We start from the raw sequence: 23,360 nt of genomic DNA, 5'->3' as shown, positions 1-23,360 counted from the left end.
TTAATACTAATATTAGTTATGTGACATTAGCATAATGATACAAATAATGTAGTTTTATTTTCTTACAAATAATACTAGTGTAACTGTATTATTTTTGCTACTTCTGTTATTCTATTCTCTTTTGAAGTCTTTCCTGCATTCCAGGTCTTATGATAGAAGCAGCGTGGGATTCTATCCACCGCGTTCTGTCATGTTATTCCTGGATCTTTAAGCATTATTTGTATCCTTCTTTATCTAAAATATGGATTATAGCAAACACTTGCTTTGATTTAGGTTCGTACCCTGTGGGCACGCTAACACTGTGTATAATTACCACTGGATTTACATATTTACCACTGGATTTACATATTAGTGTTGGTGCTGTAGCTAAAACATGATTCTCCTTTATTGATTCTTTATTTTTTAGGTGAATTGTGACTGGGCTGCGAGGGGCTTGAAAGTTTTAATTTGTAGCAGAATTATTCTATTGAGGATTACCCCTCTTAATGGTTGAAAAGAAAGCACCGTTTGGCCTAATAGCTCTTATGGAGAGAACTGACAAGCAGCATGTGGCCAAATGCATGTTTAGATTAAATAGGGGTGTTGTCTGCTTTCTAAACAAGTCATGGTCTTGGAAGTCAAAGCTAGTGTTGGGTCTTAAAGTTATAGATTGCCCTGGTCCCATATATGGAAACATAACTGTTGTGTTGAGTTGTTGTTAGGGGTGTGCAAAGAAAAAATATTTGTTATTATTTGGATTCGAGATTCTCTGATTCAATTATGTTCTGTATTCCCCAGCACTCCTAAATACCGGAATCGGTATGGCTGCCCTATTCAGGAAATATTCAGGATTTCTGAATCTGTTTGGTCCCACTATAACCTATGGGACCATTGCAATCAATAGCAAATCTCTCCCATGGTATATTCAGGGATTTGAATACACATAGGAGAATCACATTTGACTGAATAATGCCAATAAGGCCTTATTTGAGTATAATGCCAATAAGACCTTGTTTCACCCAATGTAGACCCCTTGTTGTTATTGCAGTGGCAGAGCAACATGCGTAGAGCTGTCTGTGCTACCTCACAGGCTCTAAGCATTGGCAAAAATAAAGGAAGACTCTCTTCATTTTCCCACAGATATTACTTCTGTGTTCCTTTGCCACTTTATAGCAAAAACATTTTTAAACTCTTTATCTGTATATCTAATTCTGAACATTGCTCGTGAACATGGATTTAAAAATCCACACAGTTAGGTCATTTGCAGTGAAGAGGCAGGGTTTGTCTACGAACTAGGGGAACCCAAGGTTTGCAGAAATATTTTAAAAATGAAAAATAAATGAGTAGGTTTTTAAAAATCCTAAAAACTCATTGACAGGTGACTCTGCTGTCATTTTGAGGATTTTTGACAACACCGTAAAAGGGCCCTGGGCACAGAAAATGGAGGTGGAAGCATCAAAAAGCAGGACTGGCAGGCAGGTAAGGAGGGAGGCGGTGCAGACAAGTTAGATAGCAATGAACGAAGAAGCACAGAACAAAGAAGCAAAGAGATACACCACTGCTGAGGAGATGAGCAAGCTAGGCAGGTGGTGGGGAGGAGGTAGAGTGAGCAAGTGAGATGGTGGTGGTAGAGGTGAAGGGAAAGGACAAATGGTAGGAAGAGAAGGGGAGAAAGTTGGGGCAAGAGGAGATGCAAAAAGAACCAGGGACCAGTGGAGGAGTGGGATTTCCCTTCCTCTTTTGAGTTCCTTTTTCTCTGAAATGGCAAACTTCATGTTTGAGTTCTGCTTCCAAATAGTGAAAATAACCAAGCCTCAGACAAGAATGGGTTTTCTTTTGCATACTTAGGAAGACTCCCTGGCAGGGGTGGCCCAACACCCCATGGCACCCTAAACAGACTTGCTGCCTGGTGCCTGCTGCACCTCCCCCCTCCCTGCCGCTCCTCCTCCTTCCTCCCTTCGGACCCTTTCCCACTCTCCCACCACCTGTGCCAATTTCAATGCCAGAATCAGCTCTAGCGCCATGTTCCGCCTCTCTAAAGCCCCCCCTCCCCAGCCAAACACTGGAATTGCGGGTAAAGCTGCGCCGCGGGGCCGGGCTGTGCTCACCGTCTCTCAGCCTGGAATAGCATCCGGTCTGCGCTCAGCCTGGAATAGCGTCCTGAAAGGGCGACCCCCGCTGCCACTGACTCCTCACTTCCTGGATGGGAGAGGAGGCAGCGGGGGTCACCCTTTCAGGACGCTATTCCAGGCTGAGCGCAGCCCGGCCCCACGGCACTGTTTTACCTGCGATTTCAGTGTTTGGCCAGGGAGGGGAGGCTTTAGAGAGCCGGAACGTGGTGCTAGAGCCAGTTTCAGTGTTGAAATTGGCACCAGGGGGGGGGGTGGAAAAAAGTCCAAAGGGAGGGAGGAGGCGCGGGGGGATGTGGAGATGTGGTGGGGAGGGGAAAGGTGTGGAGGGGAAGCAAAGAAAGGGAAGGGAATGGAGGGGCGGGCAGTGGTAGCAGCGGGGGGCTGGAGAGAAAGGCAAACTAGGTGCTTGCCTGGGGCACCGGGAGAGGGGTGGGGAGTCCAGTTTTGCTGCCCCACTCTCCCGGCGCCCTAGGCAGCCGCCTAGTTTGCCTAGCGGGAGGGCCGGTCCTGCTCCCTAGGTATGCAGAAAAATATTTGAAATTTGTAAAAGCCTGCATACACACCAAATTAAGCCAGTTGTATGAAGACTAAGTATGTGAACTGATGAAACTGGCCTGATCATGCCCTTTAGAGGCTTGAGACCCAGTTTGGTATAGTGGTTAAGTGTGTGGACTCTTATCTGGGAGAACCAGGTCTGATTCCCCACTCTTCCACATACACCTGCTGATGTGACCTTGGGTCAGTCACAAGTTCTCTCAAAGCTGTTCTGCTCAAGAGCAGTTCTGGGAGAGCTCTCTCAGCCTCACCTACCTCACAGGGTGTCTGTTGTAGGAAGGAGAAAGGAAAGTAGATTTGTAAGCCACTCTGAGACTCCTTTGAGTAGTGAAATACGTGATATAAAGTCAATCTCTTCTCTTCTAAAACAGAAGGACTGTAATTGAGAATTTCCCGACTGTTTGCCCTTCTGGCAGTTCCCTTTGACCTCCATCTTGTTAGACATGAATCGCAGCTTGTTATCTTTAATCTTTAAATAAACAAGATTTATGTTGCTTGATTATTAGGTTTTTGTTGGATCTTTCCTCCAATGAGTTGTGGGCAGCAAACATCCCCCCTTTTTTTCTTCATGACATGATATAGGTCACGGTCACTAGTAGTGAGTGGCGTAAGGTCACCCAGAGCAGCCATACGCAAGCCTTTTGAAGCTACTGCTCAAGTCTAAAATGGGACTTAATCCTGGGAAAGTTTCTTAAGATTGCACTGCCAATTGTACTTTATTTGTTGCCAAGTAATATAATCACAAAACACTCTTGCTCTAGGTTGGTACAGCTGCTGAATTCAAAAACCATTATTTGGCTGGTATAAATTATGACTATGTTAATATTTGTCAAATTAAGTTTTCATATTGAAGTAGTTTATAAATGGAGAATGGCGCATACCGTTTACTGACCCAATAGAGCATATCCACTTGTTTTTTAAAACAAGAAAACTATTTAATTAAATTGCCAACAGTATAGGTAGCTTCTACATTTTAAGGCTTTTAAAGTTTGTCTCTGATAAAGTAATTGACAATTTTAAGTGCATCAGTGTAGCTGTTTGCAGAATATAAAAATGTTTATATGTCCTTTTCTAATAATATGACAGTTAACTGATTTTAGTATTTTCTTTTGCATTTTGTTTATTTCCACACCTATAGTAACATAATCTGCTCTACAATGTTGTAACTAGGGATGGACTGCCCCTTGCTAAGAAACAGAGCGCACTGGATCCAGAGGTGGATTTTGGTGCATAATAACATCTTGTCAGATTCAGTTTTCCTGAACCCTACTTTTGGATGTAAACTATGACTGTACAGCAGCCATTGCAAAGTTTTCTCCTCCAGATTCAAATTAAAATCTTTAGAAGTATTCCAGCTTAGAATTGTTGAAGACTTTGTGTCCATGAACAAAAAAAAAAGCAAAACAAAAAGGAAGTTAAAGGAAGGGAAGGGAAGGATAGATGAATGTTGGGTCTAATTTTGCACTGATACTGAGAACAAAGAGAAGATTGGCAAGGGTAAACCAAAAGAGTTTCTCATTCTGAATTGGACCCAGTTACTTTTGTCCCTGAATTTCATGTCTAATTTGAGAGTATTTGGTTCGTTTTTAACAACTTTCTCTGTTTCTGCTCTCAGCCTTCAAAGTCCGGTTTCTCTCACAAGCCTCAAACCTCAGTGTTGTCTCCCCTTGAATTGGTTAATTGATTTTAATGATGATTCTATGTTTTTATTGTTGTACATCACCTAGAGCAGGGGTTCCCAAACCACGGCCCATCCCCTCCCTTCCCTAGTGGCACGCCATGCCCCCACTTGACCTTCGCAGCATGGCAGTGCGGCACTATGCTCCACCCACACACACACAACGAGGCTTGGCTCCCCGCCATGGCCCTTCCCTTCCCTAGCACCACGCTCTTCTCCCCTCCCCCACCCGTGTGATCAGAGGAGTTACAAGGCTGGGAGTCGGCCCTACCCACTTTGACAGGGCTCGGGGTGATTCAAAGTTGTTTGCAGGCTGGAGGAAGTAAAGGGTGGGGGGGAGAAGCCTCCTTCAGTGCGTTTTTCAAATAACTTAGAATCAGCCCGGGCCCTGTCAAAGTGGCCGGAGCCTTGTCACAGCGCCCCTGTGATGAGGCTGGGGGGGGGAGGGGGGCAATGGGGCTCAGCTCTACCCGCTTCAACAGGGCCCGGGCTGATTCTAAGTTATTTGAATAGTGGTCTAATTTTAATTGAGCTTCAGCCCAAACAAATTAATTTTGGTAAAATCAAAATAAAGTGAAAACTTTGTACAGAACAGCCTTCCTTTCCCCAAAATTACTGTCGCATGTCACAATGCCACTTCAGTGATGTGGAGAAAACTGTGAGACTCTCAGCATGACCTGATCTGAAGAAGTGAGCAGTGACTCACAAAAGCTCATACACTGCTACAAATTTTGTTAGTCTTTAAGGTGCTGCTCTTTTGTACTGCTACAGACAGACTAACACTGCTATCCATCTTGATCTGTCAACATGACCTGTAGGTCTTGAGTTGCCAACTTCTACTTTTTAATATAATTAAGCATGATTATAGAAGGATGGTGTTTTGTATTGTTTTTCAAAAGTGGGAGATTTGATGAAGCAGTGTGTCACTATTCTGCAAATGCGAAGATGGTTCTGTTGCAAACAATTTGGTATGATATTCCCCAAACCTTGAGCAGTGTTTCAGGGCATGCATAGGATGAAGTATGCATAAGATGACTTGCAGGAGCGGCTGAAGTAGAATGTGTTGACTTCATGAGCCAATGTGCAAATATCTTGAGTAATAATGAATATGGAATGTATTCACAGCCTTAAAATTAGAAGTTTTACTTATCACTTTGTTTCATCCTACTTTTTGACACAACTTATTCTCAAGCCTGCATAGGTGAATTCTAAATGCCTCAGCATACCTAATAAGAAGTAGACTGACTATATTTATTTAAGCCTGGGGATGTTTGTACTGTGCAATATAAATAGTGAATTTTTTCACCCCTGTGTTAATGTTTGTTGTTTTCATTTGTTTAAGAGAAAGCAACCAGTGAGATGAATACTGCAGAAGACTGGGGACTCATCTTAGATATTTGTGATAAAGTTGGACAGTCACGAACTGGGTAAGTGTAAATGTATAGATTTTGTTTTTAAGAGGGTGAAAATAGAATTATGCTTGCAAGCCCTTGTTTCATGAAATTTCTCGAAAAGGGCTTCTGTTAACACCAAGTGCTGTATAAAGTGTTTGTTTTGTGAGGTATACGGGAAATTTGAAGAGCTACTTTTATACGTTAATACAGAATATTCTGCTGTTAAATGCTGATGTAGGCATTTTATATTGTATTTTGTTTTGACTGCAGACTTCATGTACTATATTTTTAAAATGTTGCTTGATGTTGTAAATGAGACACTTGAGTGTCCACTTGGGTTAGAAGTGTCACTATTTAAATCTTCTTGCCTACCATTTGATTATGATCAAGTAGTCCAGCACATCCCCTCAATAACTTCACTATAATCACCTGAAGTGGTAACAATTTCAGTGTGATCTGTCATCTGATGAACTGATTGTTTTTCTTTTAAAAAAAAAATCCTAGACCTTTTAAAGCACTGCAGAAATAGACCTCGTAATACCAAAGTAGAGATTTATTAGTGCAATAAAGCAACTGATTTTTCCTTCCTCTGTATTAATTAACGTTACTTCATTCTGTCAACATTTCACTTTGTCATTTGGCTATCTAATACATTGCTGACATCAGGAAATATTGCTTAAATAGCTAAAGTTTCTATTTTTAGGTTTATGTGAAAACATTTTGGACCAGGTGCAAAATATTTGGGATCAAAGAGGCAATAGTTCTTCACTCATATAATTTATCTGGGTTAGATTAATTTCTGTGCTTCTGTGACTAGGAGCTGAAGAGCTGTGTGTTGCTGATTGCTCTGGGTTTCTTATTGTTATTTTATTATTTTATTTTGCTTCTAGCTCTCTCTCCCTTGCAAGCAGGCTCAGGGTGGATTACAACAGCATCTATATAACATCGACCAATAAAAACATAATAAACAATTTTAAGTTCAGTATCACAATTTACACTAAACTAGTAGGCCACTGTAGATGGCTCTGATAATACATCTACTCCTGGGCTCCTTGTGTATATACAAATAGATGTAATTAAAACTGTGAGGGAGCAGACAGACAAGAGCAGTGCCAGATGGAACCAATGCAGATGGAACAAAGCAGAGCAGGGGGAGGCCAATACAGTTTGGATTCCCGCCACATCAACCATAGGCTTGACGAAACATCCCCATTTTGCAGACCCTCTGTTTTATAGGAGCTGAATTTGTTGTGAGGAGTAGCTCCCTATGCTTCATGCCAAGAGCACATTCGAAAACTTCAACATAGTTTAGGGATCTGCAGTCCAGTGAGGAAATCTTAAGCACCACTGGATTTACAGAATGCCTTAGATTTTCCTAAAGTATCTTACTTGGTTTGTACGTTTCTTCTGGAAAGTAGACAGCTACATTTGTGGCTTTGTTCTGTCTTATTTTATGGAAGTTATGTGGAAAACTGATTTAAATTATCTTGCAACAGATCACTCTTTAATTTTCTGAATAATGAATGTAGATGCCAGTGGCATCTTAATATTAGCTTTATGACAACATTTCACTACGGCTTGATTTTTAAAGTGGATTAAAAAGTAAGGGATTCTGTGGATATGCCCTCTTTAAAGTTATTCAAGTTAAATATTCTTTTACTAATTCAGTATGATCTGTCAACATTTTTTCTGGTCCGTGCTGAAGAATCAACTGTTTTTGTATTAGCCCAGTGTCTTAAGTGTAGTACTCAAACAAATCAAAGAAATTTTAATGTTTGGGTTCATTTACGTAATACTGATCACAGAATGCTACTTTGTGTGGAATGCTACACATTACTTTTGGTTTGAATAATTTCCCTTAGCTTCTTTTGTCTGCAGACTTTTTGTGATGTTTTCGCTTTTCTTTGTGCATGCTATAATTTTGATTATGTGAACTAGTGTAGGAATGACGTAAGGGGGTGGATTGCACCAAGAAATATTCTACCTTAATTTGTCGTTGTAGCAGGTGACTTTTAGGTTTTGTCTAGTCTCATGACTTTCAGGACTTGCTTTGCTTCTTAGTTTAGTGCATTTAAGATGTCAGTTGCTAATTAAAACAAACAAAACCCAACAACTTTAACCAAGACCCAAGATTTTTATATTTGTGAAAGCTGCAGTATTGTGTTTATACCCAAAGGCTTGTTGTCATTTGATCAATTTCCTATAAGAACCATGTATATTAGAATGGTACTGGCTTATAAAACATGAAGTACTTTTGTATTGCTGTAAATTCTAGCCTTTCCAATGCTGTCAATAAATAATAGTAATATTTTAAAATGTTTAATTTCTCCTGAAACTGCTTCTTTGTATTCATTGACATTTATGAACTCATGCATAATTCAATGAAAACCTGTTGTTCCAAACAGCATTCCTTCCAGTTATCTTTATTGCAAACTTGGTAGTAGTTTCTCCATCAAATAAAATAAGTTCACAGTTTTGTACAGTGAGAGATGACTATGCTGTGTGGCAGCATTTTCTATAATTAGTAGTGCTAAGTATGATGTGGAGGTTTGTAAAACATAGACATGACCAAATATAGATTACCTAAGCTGCAGTGTAACTTAAACTAGAGCTTCCTCTCAGTTGCTGGACATCAGTGCTTTGGGTAGAAGAGAAATCATAGATACACTAGAGTTTGAAAAAGTAATTTCTTAAAAATAGTGGTGTAAATGCTAAGTGTGGGTGTTGTCACATTTAGTTGCAAGTATGTGAAAACAGTAAAGTACCTCACTGGAATGAAAGCATGTTCCACATACTCCCTCTTTACATATTTCAACATAACAGTTAATGCCTAGCTGCATTTCTAAACTTTAAGGAATGCAGTAGCTATTTGTTACTTCAATAAAATATCACAACCTGTTCTGTGGAAATGCCATCAACAATACCTGTACCTTTAAAGCATCTGTATCTTCTTGTACTCTTCCTCAAATGCTGGAACTTTTAATAAATGGAACTATCTTAAATTGGCATCCAACCTTGCTCTCTGTAGTGGAGACATATTTACCTCCCGTTTTCTGTTCTTGATAATACAACAGATTGTGAACTTTTATTTCTAAAGTAGTGGGTTCAACAAATAATACTAAGTGATGTCATATTTTGTGTTAGTTGGCCATTTTATAGAGCAGAAGTGGGAACCAGTGAAAACTCATAGAGAAACTCTCCTCTGGGGTTGGTCTCTCTCACCACCGCTTCCCCTTCTTCCCACTGGTGCTGTCTTCTCAATCGTTTCTTTCTGCACCTTCCTTATTCCTTTACATTCAAACTGTTCTGCACCTCCTCCTTGTCCTCCAGTGCACCCTAAGTCCTCTTTGGTGCTCTGCCTGTCCCCTCCCTACCACTCTGCCTTCTCACCTTTCCCCTGCTCTGCCCCCTTCCATGCTGCTCTGGCTTCCTGCCATTTCCTTTTGGCTGTAGGGAGATATGGCAGCATCTAGTAGATGACCTGCAACGGCATCTGGATCGGGGCGGTTCGGCAGTACTGATGTTGTTGGACCTATCGGCAGCGTTCGATACGGTCGACCATCGGTTACTTGCCCGCCGTCTCGCCGACGCGAGGATCCAGGGGTTGGCCTTGCAATGGCTTTCCTCTTTCCTTGAAGGTCGGGGACAGAGGGTCGCGATTGGGGATGAGCTGTCCCGGAGGCACACGCTTGACTGCGGGGTGCCTCAGGGTGCGGTTCTCTCCCCGATGTTATTTAACATCTATATGCGTCCCCTCGCCCAGATTGCCCGAAGGTATGGGCTGGGTTGTCACCAGTATGCTGATGACACCCAGCTCTATCTGTTCATGGACGGACGGACGGTCTCCGCCCCACAAAACCTGGACCGGGTGTTACAGGCTGTGGCTGGGTGGCTCAAACGGAGCAGGCTGAGGCTAAACCCAGCGAAGACAGAGGTCCTTTGCTTGGGCCGTCGCGGCCCGGGAGGGGAAATACCCCTTCCGGTTTTTGACAGTGCGTCACTGACGGCGGCGCACAGGGTCAGGAGCCTGGGGGTACTTCTGGAGCCTTCCTTAACTATGGAGGCCCAGATAGCAGCCACTGCCAAGTCCGCATTTTTCCACCTTAGGCGGGCAAGACAGCTGGCTCCCTTCCTGGAACGCGACGATCTAGCAACGGTGATCCATGCTACGGTCACCTCGAGACTGGACTACTGCAATGCCCTCTACATGGGGCTGCCCCTGTGTCGAACCCGGAGATTGCAGCTGGCGCAGAACGCCGCCGCCCGGCTGTTATTGGAGCTCCCAAGATGGGAGCACATTCAGCCGGGACTTCGGGCTCTGCACTGGCTGCCAATATCCTACCGAGTTCGGTACAAGGTGCTGGTTATTACCTTTAAAGCCCTATATGGTCTAGGACCTGCCTACCTGAGGGACCGTCTCTCCCCGCATGTTCCCCAGAGAGCACTGCGATCGGGATCTCAAAATCTTTTGGTTGTCCCCGGGCCAAAGGAAGCCCGCTTGAAGACCACAAGGGACCGGGCCTTCTCTGTAATGGCTCCATTTTGGTGGAACCAGCTGCCGGAGGAGGTAAGGGCCCTGCGGGATCTTACTCAATTCCGCAGGGCCTGTAAGACAATCCTCTTCCGGCTGGCCCACAACTAACCGGCCCTGTATCCCTGTATACCTGTATACTGACTACTGAATATTGATTATGGAATACCGGAATGCTGAAGACTGTATACCGAATCAGTATTTGAATTTGAATAGAGTGTAGCTTCATGACCGCTGTCTGATTTTTAACGATATGTATATTTATAACAAATGTTGGATTTTAATTATTTATTATGAAATGTTAAATTTAAAGTGTAATTTATTTTTACGTTAGTTTTATATATGTTGTAAGCCGCCCTAAGCCACTCGGTGGGAAGGGCGAGATATAAATCCCAGATAAATAAATAAAAATAAAAAAAAAATCTGCCCACTTGCAGCTTCTGCTTTTTCTCCCTCACCCATTTGCACAACGGCCTAGTCCAGACACAGTTGTATGCACTTCCCTAAGTTAGCAGAAGAATCTGTTGTTTATACATGGACCTGGTTGGCAGATGGGACCCTCTTGACTATTATTAGATGTATTGATACTATAGGTTCTGAAGGTGCAGACATCTCACACCTCCCCAGAAACACTTCTGTGTTCTAAACAATAAATATTTAACTTGAATAAATTTTACAAGTATTTATCTGTTCTGGAGAAAAGTTGGTGTATTGTCTATGAAGGTGACAAGAATTCTGTGGACTGAGAGATACTATGTTTATACTCATTCTTTAAGTAAGGGACCCACAAACTTTAGTTTGGGTTACTAACTGGCCATTAATTGTGGTTGCTTCTGACCTTCCTCCCTTTCTAAGGGGGTACCAACAGTTTCATTCTCCCTCTCTAATGGAGAAAGATAATGTTTTCCGCATCCCCCCCCTCAAAAAAGTAGATTTATGGAGTCATTACAGAAAAATGAATTGCTTCTTGGGTGCAGTAGTCAATTTTAAATGATAATCTTATCTGCTAGATAGAATGTGAAAAATAATTTCATTACTTCTTCAAGAACTGATATAGTATATCCTTAATTTCTTTTTATATGGGTAATATTTTTCTTTTAATGAGCATTGTTTGTGCTAGAATATTTTAAAAACTACTTATCTTATTTATTAGGCCTAAGGATTGCCTTCGGTCTATTATGAAGAGAGTGAACCACAAGGATCCTCATGTTGCTATGCAAGCATTGACAGTAAGTGGCTTTTCTAAAGTCCTAAACTTAACATTCTGAGTTGTATTATCAAATATTTAATTTTCAGGGTTTTTTTCTTTTTAGCTTCTAGGAGCGTGCGTTTCAAACTGTGGTAAAATATTTCATTTAGAAGTATGTTCAAGAGATTTCGCTAGTGAAGTAAGCAACGTATTAAATAAGGTAATATATTTACATTCTACTAAAGTTAAATAATTTTGGTTTAAATGAAATATGAAGCAAAAGCTAGAAAGCCGTTCGGCCAGGCTTAAATATGTCACTGTAAGTGACAGTAAAGGTTGACTTTAGAAAGAAGAATGTCAGTTTGGTTTGGAAGAGAAGAAATAATGCAGTTGGAGAAACATCCCCTCCCTTTGTTAATAAATGCCAGATGACTTGGTTTTTCCTTGGCTTCGCATGGGCTTTAGTGACCTTCCAGAGAAAAGGAGAGCACAGGTGTAAGGACATCTCTCTTCTCTCAGCTTTTGAATATTGAATCTAGATGACGTTTTGTGACTCTTAATTTTCTTGATAGACTATAGGGAAGAAGGCAGTATGATAGCATAAAGTCTAACCTGGTATGCAGCCTTTAGCATTAAATGTTATTTGTGTCCAGAAAAACAGTACATAGGGAGCCTTTACTAGCAATGGATTTGAATGTTGCTCTCCAGTACTGTTTTTCCAAGGCCACACTTCAGTGGTTCTATAAGTATTTTCTGATAATCTTAAAGTGGGAACGGGAGCATTTGTTTTTGGAAATTTGGTATAAACTAACAACGTAAGGAAGCTATTTATAGATTGTTGCTTGAAAATTGAAAATAATACAATTCTAACCTTGTTGCAGGGTCATCCAAAGGTTTGTGAAAAATTAAAAGCTCTGATGGTGGAATGGACAGACGAGTTCAAAAATGACCCCCAACTTAGTCTGATATCTGCTATGATAAAAAACCTTAAGGAGCAAGGTGTAACATTTCCAGTTATTGGTTCACAGGTAACTTGCTAATATGGCAAAAACTATGCATAAGCTGGGAGCAGTGTAGTATTTCCAAAGTCCTTCAAATCGGCAGTTTTTTACTGTGCTGCTTAAATATAGTCCTAGTTCGTTCGTTCTTGTAGCACAGCACAGATAAATGAACAGCTAGCGAAGTGTTCCTAGTAAGGATTTTATTCTCCTTCTGCTACTGCTCAACAGCAACCTTTTTATTTTGTGTCTTCTTCATGGTGCCGCAAAATAAAGGGGTTACAAGCATTCTGGGTGCTAAAACAGGGGGTTCTGGATTACAGATTTATTTTATTTTCAGAATGTGGCTGTGTTGGTTTGCAGTAGAACAGCTAAATTTGGGTCTAGTAGCACCTTAGAGACCAACAGGATTTTGGGGGGTATAAGCCTTCGAGAGTCATAGCTCAGCAATTCTGATGAAGGAAACTTTGGATCTCAGAAGCTTATATCCTGAAAATCTTGCTGGTCTCTAACTTGCTACTGGACTTGAATCTAGATTTAGTTTATGGAGATTATGATCTGAATGTTTCATAATTTGCACTAAAATAAATTGTATATCAGTAATGCAATGGAAAGGTGGTGTGTATGGCCCCTTGGGTGAAAATGTTAGCTCACTAACATCTTCTTTATTCATGATAACAGGAATTAAAATAGGGAGAGTGCCATCAATCTATTGAGTTTCCAGTATTGTGTGATAGTGTCACTAGCCTGAGTTGCAGTGTGAAGGTGAATCACAATAAGTAGCTTTTTGGCAGGCTTGTTTTTGAAATGTCCCTGATTTAATGTTTTGCATTGAATTTTGTGGTAACTTTGTGTCCTTTGACTAGGCTGCAGAACAAGCAAAAGCAAGCCCAGCTCTAGTAGCTAAAGATCCTGGAATAGTGGCAAACAAGAAAGAGGAAGAAGATTTAGCTAAAGGTAGGCTATTCACCCAAAATACTTCATGGTCAAGGCTCACAGCTTGGGGGCTTGTAATTCTTTTTTTTTTAATCTGATTTTGTAATTGAAATAGATCATGTAGATTGGATACCTGTTTAAACAGGTCTACTTTATGTTTTGTGTTTGTTTCTGGGAGTTCTGGTACTATTTTAAAAAAGGTTTTATGAGCAAATTGAAAAGGTGGCCTGGAGGGAGATAAAGTTTGCAGGAAATATTCTGCTAGCTGTGCATTCCCAGGAGGACTTTTGCACTTCCCCTCAAGCAGTCTCCACCCCTTACTCATGAGTGTATAAACCATGAAATAAACAATTTCTCAAACACGCAGACTTCGGGAGCAGTGATTTCATGGAGGGAACCAATGTTCAGATTAAGTAGCATACAAGCACACAAACACTTGTATGCACCTGAAAATGAGGGCTTTTTAGGGCAGAGCCAGTGTGGAATATTGGTTAGAATAGGATCTGGGATCCCAGGGTCAAATCTCCACTCTGCTTTGGTAGCTTGCAGGATAACTTTGGGCCTGTTACACATGCAGCCTAACTTACCTCACAGGGCTGTGGTAAGGATAAAATGGAGAACAACGTAAGCTGCTTTGGGTCCCCCATTGAAGAGAAAAGCAAGGAATAAATCAGTAGTAAGTAAATAGGTTAAGGACAAGAGGAAATAGCACAGTCCAGTCAAACACGTTTATAGTGAATGCATCATCATCCTGGGTTAGCTCTTACTATCTTCACTTTGTGTCTATAATGAAAATTGGCAGCATTGGCAGCCTGTCTTCATGGGTTTCTCTTCAGCTGCTTTTACTAAAATTGCATTTTAAAAATTAGAATCTTTTCTGCTGTTCTCAGAATAACTGAAAATCAGAAAGACAGATCTGTTTATGTTTTGTTTTTTGAAATTGAATTGGATTTTTTTGGCAGCTATTGAATTGTCACTGAAAGAACAAAGACAACAAACTCCACTTTCCGGCCTTTATCCAAGCACCTCAAGTCTCTTAACAAATCATAAACATGAGGGCCGGAAGGTTCGCGCTATTTACGACTTTGAAGCTGCTGAAGATAATGAACTAACGTTTAAAGCAGGAGAACTTATCACTGTGCTTGATGACAGGTAACTGTAGCAAAGCAGAACTTTGTGAAGGCAGATAAAAACTCTGAGGCTGCAATTCTGTGGACCGGTTATAAAATTTTTAGTTGCAGTGAGACTTCCATACTGTGTGAGGTTGCATCAGGATATGAGATCTGGTCATTGAACATCTCTTTTCTTTTCTACCTTCCTCTACCTGATGCTGCCCCCTACACACCCCAAAGCAGGATTGGGGGGGGGGGGGATCTCTTAGAACTGTATGGAACATGACCTGCAATCTGCAATGTGAACTGGTAGAAATTCTTTTTTGTTTAAAAAGGGATCCAACCAATTTTCTTCAAAATATTTTGGTGCCTCAATCCAAAGATCTCTGCTCATCATGCTTAAGGACTGGTGCAGGTCTGATGGGCTTGGTTTTTTTTTAACAGAAGCACGCTGTACAGTTTTTGAAACATGTCTAAATTTCAAAAGGTCTCTAGCAAAAGGAAGGATTTTTTTCTTTGAAGATATGGAAACTGCTGGGATCACCAAACTAAGTTGTTTAGTTGTCAGGATTGTGCCCCCCATTAAGTTTCTTGCATGAATTGTCTCCTTTGATGTCTAACTTTTGATATTTTAATGAAACTGTAGAAAAATCAGAATATTACTTGTTTAAAGTACCTGCTAGAGTAATTATGAATCCTGCCAACTTCAAGACATTAGAGGTTGAATTCAATTAAGATTTTTAGCATTATAGTCTTTTTACCAGAACCATGCACTTCTGTAATCTTTTTACTGTTTCTTAACTATAGTGATCCAAATTGGTGGAAAGGTGAAACTCATCAAGGGATCGGATTATTTCCTTCTAATTTTGTAACTGCTGATCTAACTGCTGAACCAGAAATGAGTGAGTAATATAATATTAATGTAGAAAACTACAGTGGCTTGTGTTGCAGCAAAGCAAAATATGTCTAGTCCAGGACAGCTGATCTTGCTCCTGGATCTCACTGGATAGGTCATTTTGCAAATGGATTTAACAGTTATTTCTTCCAAGTTATTGATTTAGTTAATCTTTGAGGAATTCTACTTCAGTTGAAGCAGGAATTGTGAGAGAATCTAATTCAGTAGGAGGGGGAAGAGGGGTTCCTTTTAGAACAAGGGTGAAGGCATCAAAGCAAGAATAAAGTTGTGTGCTTGTTAGGGGGAAAAAAGAACTAATTTATAGTGGAAGGCAGATTCCATGTATGTATCCTATACCACTGTTACACATGCAAATAGGAAAATTAGATGCCTGATCATGCAGCACTGCACCTCTTGGATTATATTCTAGGTAAGATTTGAGGCAAGTATTGTGCTCAGCTTCTCCTATAGCAAAGAGATTAGAGTGTAAACACCAGATCATGGAAATCCAGCACATTTGAATGTGCAATCTCTCTGATCCCATTTCCTCTCTTGCACAGTTACTGTTTGTGAGAGTTAATAATGGGTTGTGGGGGAGTAGCTAGTACAGTTCTGAGGGGGAGCTTGTGGGCCCAAGGATGCTTAAGTGCATAAGTAAGCATTATGGGAGCAATGATCAATCTATTCTAGCATGCTGTTTTCAGTGCTGGCTCGGCAGATGCGTCTCCACTTGCGGAGAGGGCGGGATAAAAATCTAAAGTAAATCAATAAATAAAATCTCAGAAACAAGGCATCGAGGCAACAGCTCACCTCCCAGAAATTCTGGGATTCCTTTGAAAAGACTTGTAAAGCACCATCACATGAAGTAGCATTTTCCTTCCTAGACTACTGATTTCATTTTTTATTTTCAAACTTGCTAGATGGAGCTTTTACTGCATTGCTTAGAGACTTTTAAAATACAGAGTACGGCAGTCATCTTCAAATATATTTTATTTTTCAAAATGTCTTATTAAAAGTTGTCAGGCTGAACAAGGAGTTTTAATATAGAACTTTTGAAATGCCTTTATTCAATAGATTTCCAAAGCAGTTCTCAAAATTATTTGAAAAATTAAGCCACATTTTACTGAAATGCTTTGTTATTTTATGCCCTTATATTTAATCTAAAATCAGTAAAAGTTTGAATAAAAGATAAGTTGGACTGGTATACTGTAAAAAATGACATGAGACTCTCTCATTCTAAGTATAACTGGATGAAAAGAAGATAAGAAGATAAGCATATCTTTATTTTTAATATTACTGTCTTTGCTTTTTTGTGTGTCTGTTAGGAAATACAGTACATATTGAACTAATCCAGAGGGGTTAGGTGTGTTAGTCTGTTGCTGCAAAATAGAAAGAGTCCAGTAGCACCTTTAAACGTTTTATTGTAGCATAAGCTTTTGAGAAACACAGCATCTAACAATAAAAATACAATAAAGGTGCTACTGGACTCTTTATGATAAAATTGGTTAGTCTTAAAGATGCTACTGGACTCTTTACTATATTGAACTAATGTGAATGTAATGAAGTGCTGAAATGAGAATTTTACGCACATATGTATATGGCTAGACTTCAAATTTTGGAACATATTCTGACTTTGAAAATGTCTCTGTTTAGTATTTTGATAATTCTTTGCAGACCAAATACATATTTTAAACATGTCTTATGATATTTTATTAGAAAACGTTATCTCACTGTTGAGTGTTTCTCAAATATATTTTACAGTGAAAACTGAGAAGAAAACAGTGCAATTTAATGATGAAGTTCAAGTTGAAACTATTGAACCAGAGCCTGAACCAGTTTATATTGATGAAGTATGTAAAAACCTCAGCCATTTTCTAGCTACTTAAAATCTCTTAGTTTGCTCATTGGATATATTCTTTTAACTGTTGCAAGTATAGCTTAAAATGTGTTTTCTTCGTTATTAAAATATATTAGGTTTTCCAAACAGACTTGAGTATGTGTTCTTTCCTTTTAGCACACTTAAAAGGACTATCTAACGACTTTCTTTCCAATTTTAGTTTCTTAATTTTACCTTTTCTTTCAGTAACTAGGGAGAGACGGTGGCTCAGTGGTAGAGCATCTGCTTGGTAAGCAGAAGGTCCCAGGTTCAATCCCCGGCATCTCCAACTAAAAAGGGTCCAGGCAAATAGGTGTGAAAAACCTTAGCTTGAGACCCTGGAGAGCCGCTGCCAGTCTGAGTAGACAATACTGACTTTGATGGACCGAGGGTCTGATTCAGTAGAAGGCAGCTTCATATGTTCATGTGTGTTCAAGAACTATCTACTCCATTAGACCACATTCATATGTCTTGTTTGAAAGATGCTCCCTTGGGGGATGGGGTGGGGGATGTGTGTTTGTAATATTTTATATATTGTAATATTTTTATATAATTGTTTTAGGTCGAGCTTTCTCTGGTAATCTGTTCTTCTTTAATCCTAGACTTTTCTAGAGGATATTGGAGCTACTACATGCATCTGATTATTCTACAAATTTTCAAATTACTGTTATTTCAATTTATTGTGACCTGAATAAATATTGTCTGCTGAACCACTAGGTGGCAGTGATACTAATATAAAACAGTGTTACAGAGTAGCATACCACATACAAACAGTTTACACAATTACTGGGAACATTTGCAGTTATTTTGATGTGCCTTGTAAATGAAAACTTCCTCTGTCAGATAATATATCTGCATTTCTCAGAAACCAATGTATTTCTGTTGTGTGTTAATAGAAACAGCTATCTTTAGTTAATTTAATTTTAGCTAATTTAAAATGTGTATCCAATTGATCAGGCCATATCTTTTTAAAAAAATAAATGATTGTTTTTAACAGAATTTATAAGAAACACCATTTTACAGGCATTGCTGCATTCGTATTTTCTGAGATGAGTCTTGTTGTAGAAGTATTTACATGAGTGAAATGCAGGAATGCTTTCTCTTTCAGAACTATTTTACTTCTAAGCAAATTTATGCAGTTTGGATTTATGATAATTTTAGCCACTATTAGTGACTTTTCATAAAAAAGGGCATATTGATGAGCATCTGGTAGTAAATTATGCACTGTTATTGTCAGATCTGTTTATAGTAGTTACATTAATTCCGACAATGTTCCTACCATCGACAGGAACAAGAATATATTTTGTGCACATGGGGTAAGATTTTTATTGGGATTATTATGATAGTTGTCTAGGATCCAAAGAGCAATATAATTAGTTCTGCAAAACTACCCCAGTGGTGCCATGGTTTTATTCCTGTCTGACATGGCAAGCCGCATTTGGGAATGTTTAAAAATAATGGAAAATGTTTAAAAATTTAAAAATTTTGTTGTGTTCTCTGTAAAGTGAGAGTATGCCCATAGTTTTGGCACTTCTAGAGTAGTTCCAAACATGTACCACAAATTTCTCATAGCTTGGGATCCAAATACGGAAAGCCTCTTTCATTGTAGGATAAAATGGACCAGCTGTTGCAGATGCTTCAGAGTGCCGATCCTTCTGATGATCAGCCAGATCTCCCAGAGCTGATCCACCTGGAAGGTAAATTTTCAGATATCTCCTTCCTTCAGTGCCGCCCCCCCCCCCCCCCCCCGGTAGCAACAAAAGGTCTCTGACCTGAAAACAGTGGAGGCCATTAGGTCCAAAAGACCTCGCAATTATGCTGTTCACACAAAAACTCCATAGTCCACCTTGCTTGAAAAATCTGCAAATATTAAATCCTCTTTTTATTGAATTGCTTTTCTTAACTTAAAAAAAAAATTCCATCACTACTAATGCTAGCTTTTATTATAGAACTAGTTGAGACTTATAGTGGTTAATCTAAACTTTTATTTCTAGCAATGTGCCATCAGATGGGACCCCTCATAGATGAAAAGCTGGAAGACATAGACAGGTAAGGATGGACGTTCATAGGGCAAAGTTGTCTTAAACATCAATTATTTCTGCTAGCCATTCTCAAATACTTTAAAGGGAAAAGTCGAGGATTTCTTTTTTGACATATTGAGGTTATTTTAATAGGAGTTTTGCAGAATTTACAGTAGCCTATGCTAGTCTTTCTGATGACTGATGAGACATTCTGGTAGCTTCTGCACAGGTGGTTATCAAGGTATCTAGTAGTAATTCCTCAAAAGGGAATTCCTCTTGTTTCTGATAAATAACAGCCGAATAATTGTATATTTTGAAGTGAAGAATATTTGTTTACATCAACATATTTAATTCAGGAAACATTCAGAACTCTCAGAGCTCAGCGTCAAAGTGATGGAGGCCCTCTCACTGTATACCAAGTTGATGAATGAGGATCCAATGTATTCTATGTATTCAAAACTACAAAACCAACAGTATTACATGGCACAGTCAGGTGTTTCTGGCTCTCAGGTATGTATTTGAGTGTTCTAGAGGCCTGTGGTACATAAGGTGCTGATGTAATGTTTTATTGATGAAGATTTGGTAAGGCATGTTTTTGTGCAGTAGTGACTGAGAATTTCTGGACCCTAGGCGTTGTTCATATTATGAACTACTCATCCCTTTGAGCATGAAATTTATGGAGTCTCTTCTGTATAAATCACTTTGTTCTGTTACTGTTCCTTTATAGACAGAACAGACACAAGGTTTATTGTGGAAGACAGTGGGGAGTTAAGAGGTTATGTTCTACTTCCCAAGTGGTGCCGTGGACACCCTAACTAATACGTGCTACATGGAATTAATCAACCTGACTTCAAACAGTGTTTTCTTACTGTATTAAAAAGCCTTAGGAGTATTCAAGTATTGTTTCCACTAATAAATGCAGAGTAAAGAACTTACCAGTTGAGCATTTCTGTCTTTATCTCTGCCTTTGTGTTTTGTTTACTTAGGTCTATCCAGGACAACCTCAAAGTAATGCATATCTGGTGGCAGGGAATGCACAGATGGGCCACGTTCAAGGCTACAGTCTTCCTTCAGAGCAACTTCCATCTCTCAGTCAAGGCACGGTTCCTCCACCGGCAAGCTCAGGATTACCTAGCCAGCCAGTTCAGACATCTTATACAAAGTAATTGTAAAAATTAAAAAAAGAAACTTGATCTTAACTCAGTACATTTGATGTCTTCATTTTCATGGCAATATGCTCCTTTTATAGAATGCAAGGCTTGGCAGTTGTATGACCTCGAATTTGAACTGTTATTTGAGCTGAGCATCCTTCACTTAGGTGCATATGAAGCATTTTATGACATATCCAAGACTTTTTTTTATAAATGGTGTCATTAAATTGGAGGGTACAGCCCAGTAAGACCTTGGCTGCAAGGGTATCTGTGGCTTTTATGTTTAGATTTTACATTCGTATTATATTTGCTTTATCTTTTGATAGCAGCTGCTTTGAGCATGTTTGTCATGGAAATGCAGTATACAACTGGCCTAATTTTTAAAAAACAAAACAAAACACCAAGATATGTATAAATAGGAGGAACTTGAAAGCGGTGTAATTTGCAAACACTCAGCCCACCTTTGTTTCTCCATAGTGTATCAAAGGCAGTTAACAATGAAAGGGCAACAGCAGCATAGCCAGACAGAGCTGTATGTTTCCATGTTCATTTACGACTTTATTGAAATGCAGACTTTAATTCTAGTAGCTGAATGATATTTGTAAAATAACTTGAAACATCACAATTTTTTATACTGCTTAGGAGATTATAACATTTTCCAGAATGGTGCCCAGTAGCCTGTTATACTGAATGAGTGAGGATTTAATGTGTAGCAGCAAGGCCTTTAGTGGAAGTGGTTGCATACAGCTAGATCACAAGTTACCATATGTTGAAAACCTCTAGAAAGTAAGTCACTTTTAAGGTGCGCTACCACAATAAAAAGAGGCACAATAGAAAGAGGCATTCCTCTTCAGTGATGCAGCTGGAAGTATTGTGCTGCTGTCAAGGACATGCAGTAGTTGGTTCAGTGGATCTTGTTGTATGAATGGGCAAACCTTCTGAAAAGCCCATCTAGGTTTGCTCTTATACAGGTTATATTTCCTAGATGGGAAAAAAGGTAGATGGCAGAAAAGAGGAGAAATGCCAGTGCTGGAAACAAAGCGCAGTAGATTCTGCAAAGATGTTCCGGAACTAGTTTATTAATGATAAATACATTGAATATTTTTGATGAGCAACAAAGCCAGGTTCCCTATGCAAACTACTTACATCATCCCTCTCTGGAGTGACTTTGGGGAAGGGTTGGAGGAGGGGAAGAGGCAGGGAAAGCCTGGGTTGTGCAAGCAGAGGTCTGTTTATATTGTTTCCACCTGCTTGACACAAATCACACTAGGCCATATTGGTTTGATTATGTGTCGAAAATAAGCATATGGCATAACTCTACTTTTCTCAGTCGATTTATGCAATGTTCTTGTCCTGTTCCATTTTACTTCCTAGTACAATGGTCGGCTCTGTTCCCGGAAGCACATACTCTGGACAAGCCTCAGTGTACAGCCCACCCCCAACTGCTAATGCTGACGTTGCTGCCTACCAGAATTCCGGAACTATGTCCCAGGTGCCAAACTATAACTTAGTCTCCTCAGCCCTGCCTCAGCCGCCAGGCAGCCAGCCGCCACCACCACCGCCACCACCGCAGCAGCAACCGCCGTCATCACAACAAAACAATTATTCCCAGAAGGCACTGCTATAGGATACAGGACTTTGGATTCCTAATCTGCTCTAACCTCTTCTGAAGGCAGTTTACAATGTTATAAGTTTATTCCTTTAATATCTTAAACATGGGTTATCCTCAGCTTAATAGGAATCTTCCTTGGTGAACAAGTTTAATGATTCTATTTGCACTGACTTTTTAGAATTTTTTTTTTAATTTTGCAAAGGAATTAAACTACTTTAGGGCATTTAATTCCTTTTAAAATGCCTAAACATTGGTACAAGGGTTATTTATGTCTGCTGAAACTGGCTAGTTTGCAAAGACTCAACTTGGCAAACTGTTCTGGCATGTATGTTATGTACATATAGTGTGTTTGTGTTAGTGACTGTTTTTTGAATTATTATGGTGATCATGTGAATATATAACAGTGTTAAATAATTTACTGTTTTATTAATCATGAACAGATGGACCATGTTCATGGATTTTGTAAGGATGTCTGTTCAACGTGTAGGCGAGGGTTCTAACCTGCATATCATAAATACACTTACAGGTTATGGGATATACTCATGAAACTGAACTGCTTAGTTCTCATTAACTACACTGAATGCAAGTGCGTCCTGCCTTTTGTAGCCTTTGGTGCTACTAGATAACTTATCTACCAAAGTAAGGGATTTGGGACTTCAAACACTCTGCATTCAAAGAAAATTCTGCTTTTATAAATCATGGTGATCTTCAAAATAATGAATTGCAAGCTGCTAAACAAATGGGACCATGAAGCACATCTGATCAGTTCATTTTATTGTTTAAGTGATGTTCCTGACATTTCCATGCTTTTTTTGTGTGTGTTATCTGAATGCAGAACTATATGCTGTGTATATTGGTGGAGTTCACACCAAAGACAGGAGACACTTTGGATGTGAGTAAATGGCATTTTTAAACTGGAACAAAAAATAAGAATTACACTACATTTATTAAAGTTATGTTGTTAAGGACTGGCCACATTGTCAGATTGGCTGCGTGTTTTTTCATTAAATATCTTGTGGCCTTCTTCTTTGGTTCTTAGCTCTCCCACATATGGCTTCTGTTCTTGCACAGAACACAGAGAACCTTCTAGATCTCCAACTTTGGAAGTTGTGCTTGTGCCTCTTCTTTCAAGAAGAACTTTGAACATCTTAGAATACATGGTTTGGATTTATATGGTTTCAGGTTAAATCCCCATCATCTCCAGTTAAAAGATCTCTGGCAAAATATTGTTGGTAAGACCTCAGATCTTGGAGAGCCAGTGCCACCTGACAGGAAATATTGGGGTAGATGGACCAGTGGTC

The 23,360-nt window shown here is 39.6% G+C and overlaps 1 protein-coding gene across 1 annotated transcript in view; it reads left to right on the top strand.

Moving 5' to 3' along the window:
* The window catches only part of STAM (signal transducing adaptor molecule), a 28,316-nt gene extending 5,282 nt beyond the window's left edge, over positions 1-23,034 (top strand). The window contains exons 2-14 of the mRNA XM_060248414.1: positions 5,687-5,771; positions 11,423-11,498; positions 11,583-11,678; positions 12,340-12,486; positions 13,323-13,413; positions 14,355-14,544; positions 15,312-15,406; positions 17,161-17,249; positions 18,885-18,972; positions 19,270-19,324; positions 19,653-19,806; positions 20,283-20,458; positions 21,822-23,034. Of these exons, the coding sequence (XP_060104397.1) occupies positions 5,687-5,771; positions 11,423-11,498; positions 11,583-11,678; positions 12,340-12,486; positions 13,323-13,413; positions 14,355-14,544; positions 15,312-15,406; positions 17,161-17,249; positions 18,885-18,972; positions 19,270-19,324; positions 19,653-19,806; positions 20,283-20,458; positions 21,822-22,074 (1,595 nt within the window). The 3' untranslated portion in view covers positions 22,075-23,034. The remainder of the gene's footprint in view (positions 1-5,686; positions 5,772-11,422; positions 11,499-11,582; positions 11,679-12,339; positions 12,487-13,322; positions 13,414-14,354; positions 14,545-15,311; positions 15,407-17,160; positions 17,250-18,884; positions 18,973-19,269; positions 19,325-19,652; positions 19,807-20,282; positions 20,459-21,821) is intronic.
* The last annotated feature ends 326 nt before the right edge of the window (positions 23,035-23,360 follow it).

This window comes from Heteronotia binoei, chromosome 10 (genome assembly GCF_032191835.1).
Source record: "Heteronotia binoei isolate CCM8104 ecotype False Entrance Well chromosome 10, APGP_CSIRO_Hbin_v1, whole genome shotgun sequence".
Classification (NCBI taxonomy): Eukaryota; Metazoa; Chordata; class Lepidosauria; order Squamata; family Gekkonidae; genus Heteronotia; species Heteronotia binoei.
Note: the sequence above shows the minus strand (reverse complement) of the source record. Positions and strands in the feature narration are given on the sequence as shown.